The sequence below is a fragment of the Clinocottus analis genome, unplaced genomic scaffold (genome assembly GCF_023055335.1).
Source record: "Clinocottus analis isolate CAN_PGR_092001 unplaced genomic scaffold, fCliAna1.0.p SCAF_11, whole genome shotgun sequence".
Lineage (NCBI taxonomy): Eukaryota > Metazoa > Chordata > Actinopteri > Perciformes > Cottidae > Clinocottus > Clinocottus analis.
The window spans coordinates 13,883,151-13,895,781 of record NW_027175832.1 but is presented as its reverse complement, the minus strand read 5'-3'; the positions used below and the strand labels follow the sequence as shown (position 1 = coordinate 13,895,781).

At 43.5% G+C, this 12,631-nt stretch overlaps 1 protein-coding gene across 15 annotated transcripts in view; it reads right to left on the bottom strand.

The window, feature by feature from the left end:
- Positions 1–500: 500 nt before the first annotated feature.
- Positions 501–12,631, bottom strand: part of kmt2cb (lysine (K)-specific methyltransferase 2Cb) — a 66,458-nt gene continuing 54,327 nt past the window's right edge. For 9 of the 15 annotated variants that reach the window (XM_068601482.1, XM_068601543.1, XM_068601529.1 and 6 more), the window contains 19 exons: positions 12,342–12,574; positions 10,078–11,715; positions 9,641–9,832; positions 8,745–8,909; positions 8,514–8,643; positions 7,970–8,117; positions 7,613–7,797; positions 7,303–7,439; positions 6,891–7,173; positions 6,568–6,707; positions 5,780–5,890; positions 4,558–5,674; positions 4,327–4,463; positions 4,045–4,187; positions 3,768–3,942; positions 3,555–3,671; positions 3,390–3,463; positions 2,921–3,029; positions 501–2,402 (listed from right to left, as the gene is read on the bottom strand). In XM_068601482.1, the coding sequence (XP_068457583.1) occupies positions 2,310–2,402; positions 2,921–3,029; positions 3,390–3,463; positions 3,555–3,671; positions 3,768–3,942; positions 4,045–4,187; positions 4,327–4,463; positions 4,558–5,674; positions 5,780–5,890; positions 6,568–6,707; positions 6,891–7,173; positions 7,303–7,439; positions 7,613–7,797; positions 7,970–8,117; positions 8,514–8,643; positions 8,745–8,909; positions 9,641–9,832; positions 10,078–11,715; positions 12,342–12,574 (5,327 nt within the window). In that variant the 3' untranslated portion in view covers positions 501–2,309. The remainder of the gene's footprint in view (positions 2,403–2,920; positions 3,030–3,389; positions 3,464–3,554; positions 3,672–3,767; positions 3,943–4,044; positions 4,188–4,326; positions 4,464–4,557; positions 5,675–5,779; positions 5,891–6,567; positions 6,708–6,890; positions 7,174–7,302; positions 7,440–7,612; positions 7,798–7,969; positions 8,118–8,513; positions 8,644–8,744; positions 8,910–9,640; positions 9,833–10,077; positions 11,716–12,341; positions 12,575–12,631) is intronic. The other 6 variants (XM_068601513.1, XM_068601590.1, XM_068601552.1 and 3 more) reach the window with 5 other exon arrangements.

Below are 12,631 nucleotides of genomic sequence, written 5' to 3'. Positions count from 1 at the left end.
CTTGACAATTCTGTCATGATGCAAGTTTGATTAAATAATAGGGAAGACGGCGATGAAGACACAATGTTCTCAGGCGTTATGTTGTCAAAGGACCCACTGTACAACTTTGAGGAGCTCCAGTGGCACTCATAACAAGCGGAAGTACGCTTGTTATGACTTTTAGCAGTCAAAGAAGTGAAATGTATCCCATCTGGGTGGGTCACAAGCCAAAAAGGCTATTGATCGATAAATATCTATATCTATCGATCGATCTATCTAGATATAGATATTTGTATCTTTGGCAATAAAACAGCCTCTAAAAGAGTATTGGTTAATTACACCTAGCATTTTTTTTATACATTGCTAATCCCCTGGAGCCTTGCTTGACGTCTTCTTCAAAATCACAGATAGGTATAGAACTTTTCTAAACAACCAGTGTTTAGAGGAGAGAAATTAAATATTTCTTAAATTCATATTCACAAATTTAAACTATAAATATTGATGTCACATACACAACATGCTAACATGTAAAATAGTTTATTTTTGTAAATGTTTCTAAATTCAATTCAACAAACTCCAAACCTCATACTCTGTACACTTCAAAAGGCATTTTCAAAAAAAAGAGGAAAAAAAGAAAAGAAAAAATCTGACTACACAACCAAGAAAATGTAGCACAAACACACTGGCAGGATGATGTAATATCATACAAGAGAAGAAAAATATCCAGGAAACAATTTTGTTACAACCATTCATTGAGAAAATATATACAATTGAGTCTTCGGAAAGTTAAAAAAATACATGCCATATACATTACAAGTTCTAAGACTGTCTCCAAAATTTTACAGCCGACTTGAAATTGTGCACGCAAAAACTCTTCCGTTTCTAAGCATGTGACTTGTGAAGTGTCAGTATAAGAAATATTTCTGATTAAGGAGAATGCCATTTCTGTCCAAAAAAGGTAAAACAACCTGCGGCTCCACACAGTTCCCCGTTACGATTCGTTCAGTCACAAACCGGTTCGTCTAACTCACAATATCATTAGACGTTTGCACCGTATTTTTAAAAGCAATGTAAAAACGAAAACAGGTAAATACATGTTGGTGTTCCTATTCGTGTTAAAAAGTTAAAAAGTCATTTTTGGGTTTCAAAACCTAATTCACAGTTCTTTAAAATCAAACCTGATTAACAGCAAACAGATCACACTGATCTCTTACTATTTGAAGAGTCTTTTTTTTGTCCTTTTTTTGATTCTGTAACTGATAACTCGTTACGTTAGTCAACAAAAATATTTCTTTTTTTTGAGTGGTCAAAGCATGTGTAAGTCACAAAACACTACGCTACAATACCTTACTTTTAATACAACAAAAATACTTTGTGAATTATTGTGGTTATATTACAAATTCTGTACAGAATAATCATAATATATACTCTCAAACTGAAATAACGTCCATCTTAAATAAATTTCAATGACAAACAGAACAAAAACAATTTAAAAACACCCAAACATCAAGAAGGTTAAGGTAGTATTTGGTCGGTTATTCCTATAGTTTTCTTTATGTACATTTATACAAAAAGTAACAGCATGTCTTTCTCAATCTTCAAAAACAATAGCAATCTAGCCTTCTTTAACTCAATCTCATTATTTTGAGAATAAAATTCATTCACTCAGTAATAAATACAAAACCTCTCGAATTCCACACAAATCACATGACAGAGACCTATGATAAAACTGACTCATGGAATCAAGTATTTTAAAAGTTTTCGTGTGTGTGGTTTTTTGTTTTTTTGTTTATTTTCTTTTTTTTAGTGCAAGTTAATATTCCCTTCGCGGTATTCATTGCTGTACATTCCTCATTCAGTGATGTCTACATTTAGTCATACGGTATACATTGACAGTATGAAACAAAAGGGCCTGCCCTTAGTAAGCAATAAGGCCGCACCCTGCACAGTGCTTTCTCATTCGCTGGTGGATTCCGCACCCCATGTACACCAAAACAAGCTCACAGTCACATACAGACAGACAGAGGCATCTCATACAACAGAGCCCCTCACATATGGCACGAGTCACGTCCTGCTACTGTGTTACGTTCCTCCCCTCCCCCCTCCCCCCACACACACCCTTCCTCCACCCATTTCTTTCCACGATCTTGACGAGCCATCAATCACCTCTCCAATAAGGGTTCAGGCCTTCCGCTCACTCTTAAAATGGCTTTAATGTGAAGCCTTTTTTTTTTCCTTCTTCCTCTTTCTCAGCGCAGAGATCACAGCATCCGCACACTATATAGCAAGGAATGCATTTAGGTTTTTGTCGTTTTTTTTGTCATTTTTCCTCAGTTAATCCACTTCCTGCACTCTGGAGCTCCGCAATGGCAAGCGATCTTGTGCTGACCCTCCACAGTGTCAAACTGGTAGTCGAAACACAGCTGAAAAACAAGTAGGGGAAACATCAGTGCCACATTTGCGCTTTTGGTGCTTATATTCATATTTGAGATGCCCGCCGGAAGCGTGATTGGGAATCCTGCTGCTCTCCTCGGCAAAGACCAGCTCCGTAGAGCAGTAGGCTTCTGGTTAAGGTTAGGCATTGACCTTAGGGTTAGGAGGGCCTGAAAACAATAAGGTTATCTAGACACATTGCCAACCAGCACCCGAATGCTACACAGACTGGTTAATGCCAAAAAAAAGCAAAAAAGCAGTGGGATTTATCATAACGCATACCGAAACCTGGTATTTTACGGGCAAAGTAGAAAAAATTCAATACTTTATCAATACACCTGTTCAACAAGCGATGTGTTCTTCATTCTTTATAACGTATTCAAAAGTAGTTACGTGATAATGAAAAAGAATCCGTAAGAGTAGTGGTATCGATAAAATCTAAATGATAACCGTCCCTAATTCAACTGTATAAGTAAGAAGACTAGTCAAAGGAAAGAAAGATATTCACCTCTTCTCCTTTTTCCACTCTGCGATTGCAGCTGATGATGATTTTGTAACCCCTTTCAAATGTGACCACCTCAGCAACACAGTTTGGGCCACAAGAGTGGTTGATATATCTGGGAAAACCAGACAGAAGTGAAAAGTGATTCATTACATGCAACACGAGAGTCTACGCATAGCTAGAAAGTGGTTGTAAGTTGCAATTTACATTTAAAATGATTGCCAGTAGCAAAATTGATACATTCGAAATTTAAAATCAAGTGTTTTGACTTTGATGGAAAAAAGATTTATGCATGTATTTTTGATTTTATTACTGTCACATGTTTATACAAACTCAATGAACAACAAAAGGCCCATTTTATTTATACGCAACAGCACTATGCAAGATTTGGAGCTGCAGGACCATAAAAGATGTCATTCTATGTCCTTCTTATGTTTGCAAAAATGTCACAATAACCAATGAAATCTCATAGTACCTTGCCAGCCCTCCTGTTCGAGTGGAGTCTACAACATGTTCACTGTCGAGGCGGAACATGAACACTGTTCGGTTCTGTTGGGGGGGGAAGAGGAGGTTTTACTTACATCTACTAACTTTAGATAAACATAACTTCAGCTTACAAAATATTGAAACAGATGAATACCTGAGATTTATAGATCTTCTCCTTCCTGATGGCGACCTCATTTCGGAGGATGGTTCCATTGTACTCGATCACCATAGTTTGTTTTTCAATGTCGCGAGCAGCGAACAGACCCAGACCCTGTGAACATGTTACACAAGACGGTATTCATTCGGTCCACAGGGGAAGAGAATTCAAGAGCAGCAAAATAAACCAAATATCTTTTTGATCACTGACCTGGACGCGTGAGCGGGCCAGATAGACGTTGGCTCTCCACTCACTCTTCATCCAGCGATACTGAGAAGACCTGGGGTGCATCACTGGAGGCTTGCTATGGGGGGCGCCACCTTCTCCTTGGGCCACATTCTGGTTAGACCTGGCACTGCTGCTGGATACAGCCTGTGGATGTGGCCTTTACGCAAGGAGGTAATGAAAAGAACAAAAAATATTAACTACAAATCATAATTCTAGATTGGTTTTGCTTGAAGACATCATAGAGCTTATTCAATGTTACCTGATCACCAGTGAAGTGTACACAGGGCTGGTTCTTGGTTGGGCGCGGGCACTGCCAGCGAGGTTGAATATGAGAGGCAACTCCACAAGAGGGTTGCGTCCGTAACGGAACGAGTACCCGACACAAGCCTCCACTCCTGGTAGCTGGAATAAATTAATAAAAAAGGGGTTGTATCCTGCAGCCTTTTAACGACATAATCTACACATTTGTTTTAAATGTCATATCATTTAAACCTGAATAATACAAAGCAAAAAAAAGAAAGAAAAAGAAGCAGCAACAAACCGATTCAGAGATCTTGACGACAGCAGGGACTGTGACTCCAAACAAGTCCTCTCCTTTCAGGTAAACAGGGAAGAGCTTTAGAGTCCCTGCCTCATTTCGTTTCTCAGCAACGGGACCGAGGACCTTATCCCACACTCCTAGATTACAGTGAGACGAGCACACAAGGTCAGAAACTGTACTCTGATACACACAACAATAATATTCTTGTGAGGAATACATGCGATGGCAAACCTTTGGCAGAGCTGTCAGTCAGGACCAGGTCTTTGTAGCCTTGCTCGATCACTCTGATGGTGAACTCTGGCAGCTCGTCTCTGTCCTCAACAGAACAGACGTAGCGGCAGCGGCGGTTGCCATGGCGCATGCTCCAGTATATGCGGCAAGCCTCGTAGCCAACCGGGAAGATGGCTGTCGAGGAATGGAAGGCTGCCATCTGCAGAGGGGTTAGTTGGCCAATTGCGTGCAACACCAGGCTGCCGACTCGAAAGGTATAGCCCAACTCCGGTTGCCGCACAGCAGTTGCAATCTGCCGCACTTCGTCTCTCTGGACGTAGACGCGCCGGAAGACGGCAAAGCAACGCAGCTCGTGTTCCAGCGCTTGTCCGGCTGTCCCCCGGGGTCTGTGGGCATGACACAGCATGGTCTTGTCCTTGAAGAAGGTGCATTGAGCTTGCAATGCGCAGGTGAAATGGTAGACATTGGTGCAGCGTAGGCGGTGGCAGCCGCTGGTGGCTCCAGTATGCTGGCAGTAGGCGCAGCGCACCGTTTTGCCACGGCGCAGCGCGAGCTCCACGTTGATGAGGGCGCCAGCCTGCGTCTCGTAAACCTCTGTCGACCACAGGGCACAGTTCAGGTGAACCCATACGTCAAGATCTAGATTGAGAAGCCTGGCAGGGCCATCTGTGATCCCATCTCCAAACTGGTGGCAGAAACAGCACCGCCTGTGGTCCCTGAGGGACGCGGGAGGGCGCAGGGAGGCCCCGAGTTTCTTTAGAAGCTCATCGATCTTATCCTCGTCTGGGAGCTGTGAATTCCCTCTTGGCACCAACACCTGGACGGTCCACTTCCTCCAGCGGAGTCCTTTCTGCCTCTTTCCCTGGTGCCAGCCGTCATGGGACCTTGGCCGGGCCTTCAGCTTTACTGTGACCTTGATGGTATCTGACTTGGTGTCCATCTTGGGTGTCTCATCGGCCATGGGGAAAGGGATGGGAGGAGTAGAGGGGGGCGACTGCTTGGGCTGAAGCTGTGCCAGGCAATGCACATCCAGTGATGACATGTTGTTACTGTACTGGTGCAGGATTTTAGAGAGGCTCTCCGTTTGCTCAGAGACAGGGAGAAGGGACATTGATTCCTTAAAAAAGACAAAACAAGAGCCATGAGGTCCAGCAAAAACTAAAAACAATTGTATTAATTGCATGTGTTTTGGACCCATGGTTTTTTTTTAGAGGGTACAGACCTTAGTTTCTGTAGTTGATCTGGATTGTATGGGTGATGAGGAACAGTAGAGAAGGAAGCAGCTGTGACTACAGAAGACGAGGTCCTCGGATCTCAAACGACCTCCAGATTCCTAATGACAGGAAGAAGTCCAAATTTCAACTGGCTGAATTAGAAATGAGGTGTTGAATCAAAGCCTCACTAATTTCAACTGCTTAAGTTGTACTGATTTCAAAATAAGTTATGAAATAAACATAAAAAACATACACTATTTAAATAACCAAAATACTCTTATTAATGCACTTTAATCCCCTTTTTTCTGATGTCTACTTGCGTTACTTTAAATGTCTACTCGTTATGTGTCTATGGTTGTTTTAAATGCTTGTCTTTGCCATGGGAACAGCTTAAACTGTTTTTCGTTGTCTTTGGACAATGACAAAGTATTCAATTCAATTCAATACTCAAGACTGCAGTCATGGGGTATACTGTTTACCCAACCAATTTATCTGAAATGGATTTAATTCCAGCAGGCAGTATTTACATAATCAGAGGATGTAAGTAGTGCAGTGTGTGTTTGTGTGTGTATGGCCCCTCAGGCTGAAAGTAGCTAATACATTCTCTAAGTAAAGTCTGGGCATCCAGTCATAGCTCACCTTGTCCCCCTCATTCGGGAAATCAATAATAGATTATCTATAATTTCCTGGCAGAGATGACTTTTTATGAACTAGTACCGTGTATATAAAGAGTTTTGTAGATTATTAGTCATTCACACTTGCGATCCAGAGTATTTAAGCCTAATTAATTTGGTACCTTCATGTGGGCGGGGAGATCTTTGATGGATTTCTGCACACCATTTCCCAGAACCACCACTTTACAGTGGCAGCACCAATGGGGTTTACATCCTGGGCTGCCAGGGGTCTTCTGGTCCGGTCCTCGACCTAGAGCTGCACCTGAAGGAACAGAAAATATATATTTTTAAATGATATCAGAACGCATTCTCTGATTGTAAACCTGTGGTGTAATGATGCTCGACTTTCACACTTGCGACTTTGTGCCCTTTCACATGTTTAGCTTTAATCAGATATGACTTTCAATTAAAAATGCTCTAATTTCATTTAGTTTTATTCCCTCACCTGGGCTGTTGGGATGGAAACGGAAATGATGTGCCTGCTGCTGGTGCATCATTGCATGCGCACCACTGGGCCTCATCATCTGTCCCGGCCGTCCGTGGAGCCCTCCATTGTCTATTTGTCCGTGGAAGAGCATGGGAGGCCGAGGATCCATACCATGGGGGCCCACCCTTGGACCGCCGAGCATTGATGGGTGCCCCCTATCTGGAGTGCTGCTGACCTCATAGCTGCTTGGGATTTTTACACACAGTAGGTCTGAAATGGCCGCCACCACACCTGTAATGTTCTGAGACATAAAAAGTATAGTTCATAAGATATATAGATTATATTTACAACCCTGGAATTTGGCAGAATTTCTGACTAAATCAAAACTTTAAAGCCTTTGCTGACTCTCTGTGAATCCACGTATTACTACCTCTGCTGCAGCTGGTCTCAGTGTGATAGCTACAGACACCAGCCCTTGTTTGGAATCATTAGACATGGAGCCAAAGGGGGAGCCGAAGAACATCGCAGAGGGCTCTGTTTTGATATCCTGCAGTTTGATTTCTGATCCTGGAAAATAAAAAAAGGAGCACATGCATCAAAGTTTGCCAACGCATGTGTAAGGTACACAGTTTCACAAACATTTCACAAACATTCTACACAACAATTAATTATGATTGGTGTCTCAGGAATAACTGTTTCAACTGTGCCATCATTATGTGGGAATAATGTGCGTTTTTTACCTTTCCCGTCAGGTGCTGGAAGCATGGGGAGGACAGGAGACAGGCAGGGGGACGGTGGCTCTTCCTTCACCAGAGACAGGTCTGGGTAGCGACTGATCTCCATGCCAACCACGCTTTCAGGAGATGAGGATGGAACAAAACTGTCCGGTGTGTCCCTGTCCTTGCAAGGCTCCTGTCCTCTGTTGCTGTCATCATTTTTGGAGGAGAAACTAAATATTAACCACCTTTGTCAAGACCATGTATCCCAAAATCCATTATCATGACATGATGACATGAGCAATCAACACAAACAAATAAATTGACAATTGTTAATGGCAACCAGAGCCCACCAGAAGACCGGTTAGAACGGATTTTTACCTGAGCTCCTCCTGGTTGTTGTGAGGAGGGGTGGGAAGGGAGGCCGGAACATCCACAGTTTTGGGACCCTGTGCAATGGCCCGGGCTAGGAGGTCTTCCTCAGTCCTAAACGGGACATGTAGCGGCTTTGGGACCAGGCCTTTGGACACTGTATGAAACAGGAACACCATGTCAACACGACTGTGCACAGTATGCTGGCTTAGAATGATGGAAATAATGCTTGTTCCAAGATGACCGATGATAAAGTGGGAGGTAAAGTGGGAACATCGTGTAATGTTGTTAAAGGTCTGCTATGCTATTTCTTCTCGCTAAATTTGTGTTTAGCCTGACATTTTCATGGTTTCCTCTTTGATGTAATTACGCCTGCGCTTTCACACCCAGTATGTCCCAAATACAGCAATAAAACAAAAATACCACCATACACTTCTAGTGGGTCTTAAGTAATCATTGAGAAGGATTACTATTATATGACACAATACATTGTTTCCTTTAATAAATCCTTCATTGTATACCTTTAAAAAGGTACATTTTCTTGAATGCTTACCCATGGCAGCAGCTTTGCTGGCTAGCTCTTCTGTCGTGGCAAATCCGTTGATCATTTTCTGTCGGTTTACAGGTGGTGGGGTCGGAGGAAGAGACGCTGGTGGTGTTGGTGGATTGCTGAGGTTACTCTGCTGTAGGAATCAAAACCAATGCAGTGTCATCACATGCTGCACACACTAAACATACATCCCCGTTTATCCAGTTCCTACTTAGTATGGTAAGCAGATCTCACCTTGTAGGCCAGCTGGGAGTAATAGTCGGACACTCCGTCAAGTGAGGCGCTGCCAAAGGTACCAGACAGGAGGTTCTCTCCATTGAGCTGGCCGCTGCCATAGGGAGCGAAATGGGCAAAGTTGATCCCAATCAGTGGCTCCATTAGGGGCAGCAGGGAGAGCTGCTGTGTCAGGAGAGAAAAACACCACCAGACAAACACAATTATACAATGTTTACACAAAAACAAACAAGAGCTTACATAAATACATTATATTTATGATTAACCTTGCATAACCAGTAGTATTCATCTGAGATAGATGGATGGATTGCTTCGTCAAAAATCCTTCAACCCCAACAAGACAGCTTGGCAAGCCAGTTAAAGCTTTAGCCTTAGTCATGGGTTTGGTATGCAGGGTTATGCCATTACATAGTTCTTTCACTGCCTGTAAAATGCCCGGAAAAAGTATTTCTCTTTCAGCCAGACTTGTTTGATACTTGTGAGAAACAAGCAATACAAAGTGCATGGTCATTTGGTTTTGCTGAGCTACATTAAATGTGACAATAAGATGATATTGTACTACATTTCTAATGAGAGTCAGATTCATGAAGTTTAAATTAATAAACCTCAATCAATGAGCGACTTGGTATATAATCACGAATCCCCTTCCACTCTCCTGAATAATAACTGCTTACAATACCTGTGTGTGCACTTCATTACAGTAATATGCTCATGATATGTGAAATTTCATGAGCATTTACTATTCTGGTAGTAATTAATACTGTAAAATTCTGAATAAAGTGTTCACGTTCTAAGCTATAATCTTTCTACCATCCTTTGATCCCGAAAACATGCAGTGGTGCAGCTTCAACCAATTTAATGAAGCGCAGGTTATACGGTGAAGAAATCAATCTTACCTGTTTGATTTGGGTCATTACAGTGTCAGGGCCAGAATGCATCAGTTGTCTCTCATCCCCTTCCTTCTTCCTCTTCTTGTAGCGAGATGCAGGTTTCTCCCCTCCTTTCGGAGCCCTCTTGTTCCTACCTTTCTTCTTCTCCTGTTCAAGGAGCACAGGTCCAGGGAAGTCTGGGGGGCCATCAGAGTACGCCTGGAGATGAGAAAAATATGTTTTTGAATAAAAATGCATTAATTTACTTCAGATTACTTGAGCAGCATTGCGGCTCCAAGTTGGATGTTTTCAAACACAGAACAATGACTCATTCAAAAACCGACAGCTATGACTCATACCAATTTAACTATGACACGGCCCCCCAACTGAATCACCGAGCCCGTCTATGACTCACTATGTTGATCACTCCGCACTCTAGCTGTATGACTAACATAAATACTTACCCCATTGCTGTCCATGGAGCTTTGCCTCAGCAGGGCTTTGCAGTCGGCCAGCTCCTCCTCCTCCAAGCGCATGCTCTCCTCCAACCTCTGCTGGGACAATCTGGGTGAAGGTGTACTCTTGTTCTTCAGAAGGTGTTTCAGTAGTTCATTACCAGCCTCCCCCTTGTTTGGACTTTGCCCTGCAGCAAAGGGAGACAGACTCCCTTTTTTGCCCTCCTCCTTCACAGAGCTCATTTCTGAGCCGATGGGTCCGTCCCGTGGCCCATGACACTCACTGGCATCCGTCTGCTCCAGCTTTATGTTGTTAAGGATTCTGTCATGTTCCTGAGCCTGGGTTCTTGCTATGTCTGATGAGACACCAGGTTGTCCAGTTTGTCCTCCAGAAAGCTGCCTCTCCAGCTCTGAGTGACTGGGGGTGGAAGATCCCAGTAAGGGGGACCTTGACAAGTCCTGCTCACCAAATAGATGAGTGTTTCTGGTTGGAGTTGAGGAGGTGTCTGAGACACACGGTGTGAGCGGGGCTGTAAGGTCCGAGTGTGGGGTTGAAGATGTCTTGACTGAATCTGCATCATCATCCTTCTTCTTTTTGCGGTTCCTTTTCTTTTTCCCCTTCTCATCTGGAATGATGTTAGAGTAGAGCTGGATTAGAGACTGACCTGAGCCTGGAAAATTAGATGGTAGAGGTGTAGCTGAGTCACCAAATGGTGGACCCTCACCCGGCATCGGAAGCATCATCCCTGGCCCACTGAACTGACGAGGTCTGGGTTGACCCTGGGAAAAATGAGGTGCTTGTAGGGCAAGATTATCAGGCCCAAAACCAGACCCCATGTCACGAGGCATCATTCCATTGCCCATCATGGTTCTCCTTTCACCTTGCATAAACGTCCCGGGTGGTGAACCCATACCAGGCTGCATGCCCTGCTGCTGGGGGAACATTGGTGCAAGTTGTTGCTGTTGCTGCAGAGGAGGCCGCTGAGGCTGCATGAAGTCCTGTGGCAGCTCTGCATTAAAAAATGGCATCTGAGCAAGTGGGGCCATGTTCCCATCTGGTCTCATCATCCCTTGCTGCTCCATTTCCATACGGTGTTTCAGGGCTCTCTGTCTTTCAACTTCCTGCATTAGCTGCACCCGCTGTCTCTCCTGCTGCTCCCTAAGCCTTTCCCTCCTCTCCCGCTCCTGAAAGCCTTCACTGAATGGGTTGTTGTCATCGAACTTCACACCACTTCCCTGTATTGGTTTTACACCACCTGGAGGAGCTGGTGGTGCCTGCGGATCCACAGGCATTTGTGAGTGTTGAGGTATGTTACTCATAGGCATCTGATGAGGTTGGCCGGGATTTCCCACAGGTACCTGGGGGGGCATTATGGGTGGCATTCCCGGTCCTGGCATAGGCGCACCAGGATGCCAGCCAGGTGGTGAGTTGGGAAGACAGGGAGGCGGATTAGGCTGGCCAGGATGAAGTGGCATCTGCATTATGGGGTTCAGAGGAGGTTGGACAATTGGAGGTCCACTCGGGACCATACCAGCAGGGCCTGGCATTGGGTGCATCCCAGGCATTATGGGCGTCATATTGTTTTGCTGTTGTTTCACTCGGTATTCCTCTATAAGTTCAGCGTGCTCCTTCTGCTGCTTGCGAATCTGAAACAGAATATAAAACATTTATTTAAAAAAATGAAATGTTATTGAAGTTCTCTATGAAAATTACAAAGGATTTACGTATCACTTTCAAGGCATTTTATCACATTAGTAAAACAAATTCATGAGGACACGTGTTTACCCAAGGGAAGAGCTGTACGATTTTAATTTCAAACAGAAACTGAAGAATTTAACTTTAAAGCAGAAGTTGGAAAGTAGAACCAGCCAAGAACATTCTTTTCAACACCGTTCTTTTAGAGAGTTAAAACAGGTTGACAGGTGCAGCGAAGATACAAGCATGTGTGTTTTAAATCTCTCAGTTGGTTTGGATATTTGTTTTTCTATTTTGTTCAGAAAGTAAATTCCTAGAATAGTATTTTTGTTTAAAAAATGTTTTTTTCCCAATCTGTTATTCAGAAATACCTTATTTGAGCACCACACATCAACCATAACAGTCGTAAGCCCGCTTAGCATGGAGGCATCTACTTCTGGTGGAGGTCCAGAATGCTAGTTTAAACATTTAACTCTGCTTCATAGGTCCAATGAAAGGATAATGCTCAGGACTGACAATGTTCAGAGGAAGGCTGAGATAAAATTCAGTGGTGGAGCTTGACAGGCCAAACATTTACCTGCTCCAGTTGTTTCTGCACTACACCCTGCTGCTCTGTGACATGTTTGAGCTGCTCAGTGTCCTCCTCAGGGAACTCTCTCCCTGCCTTCTTAGCTGTTCTCTGCTTGGCAGACAGGGCTTTCTTAGACTTCCTGTGTGCCCCAATCTTCTCTTCCAGAAACTTCTGCTGCATTTGAAGTAGTTGCTGAGTCTCCTGGAGCCACTCCTCATACTGAGCCCTCTGAGCATTATCTGAAAGAAGAAAAAACCTTTTTGTTAGCAATTTTGACAGCATGAAAAACAAATACC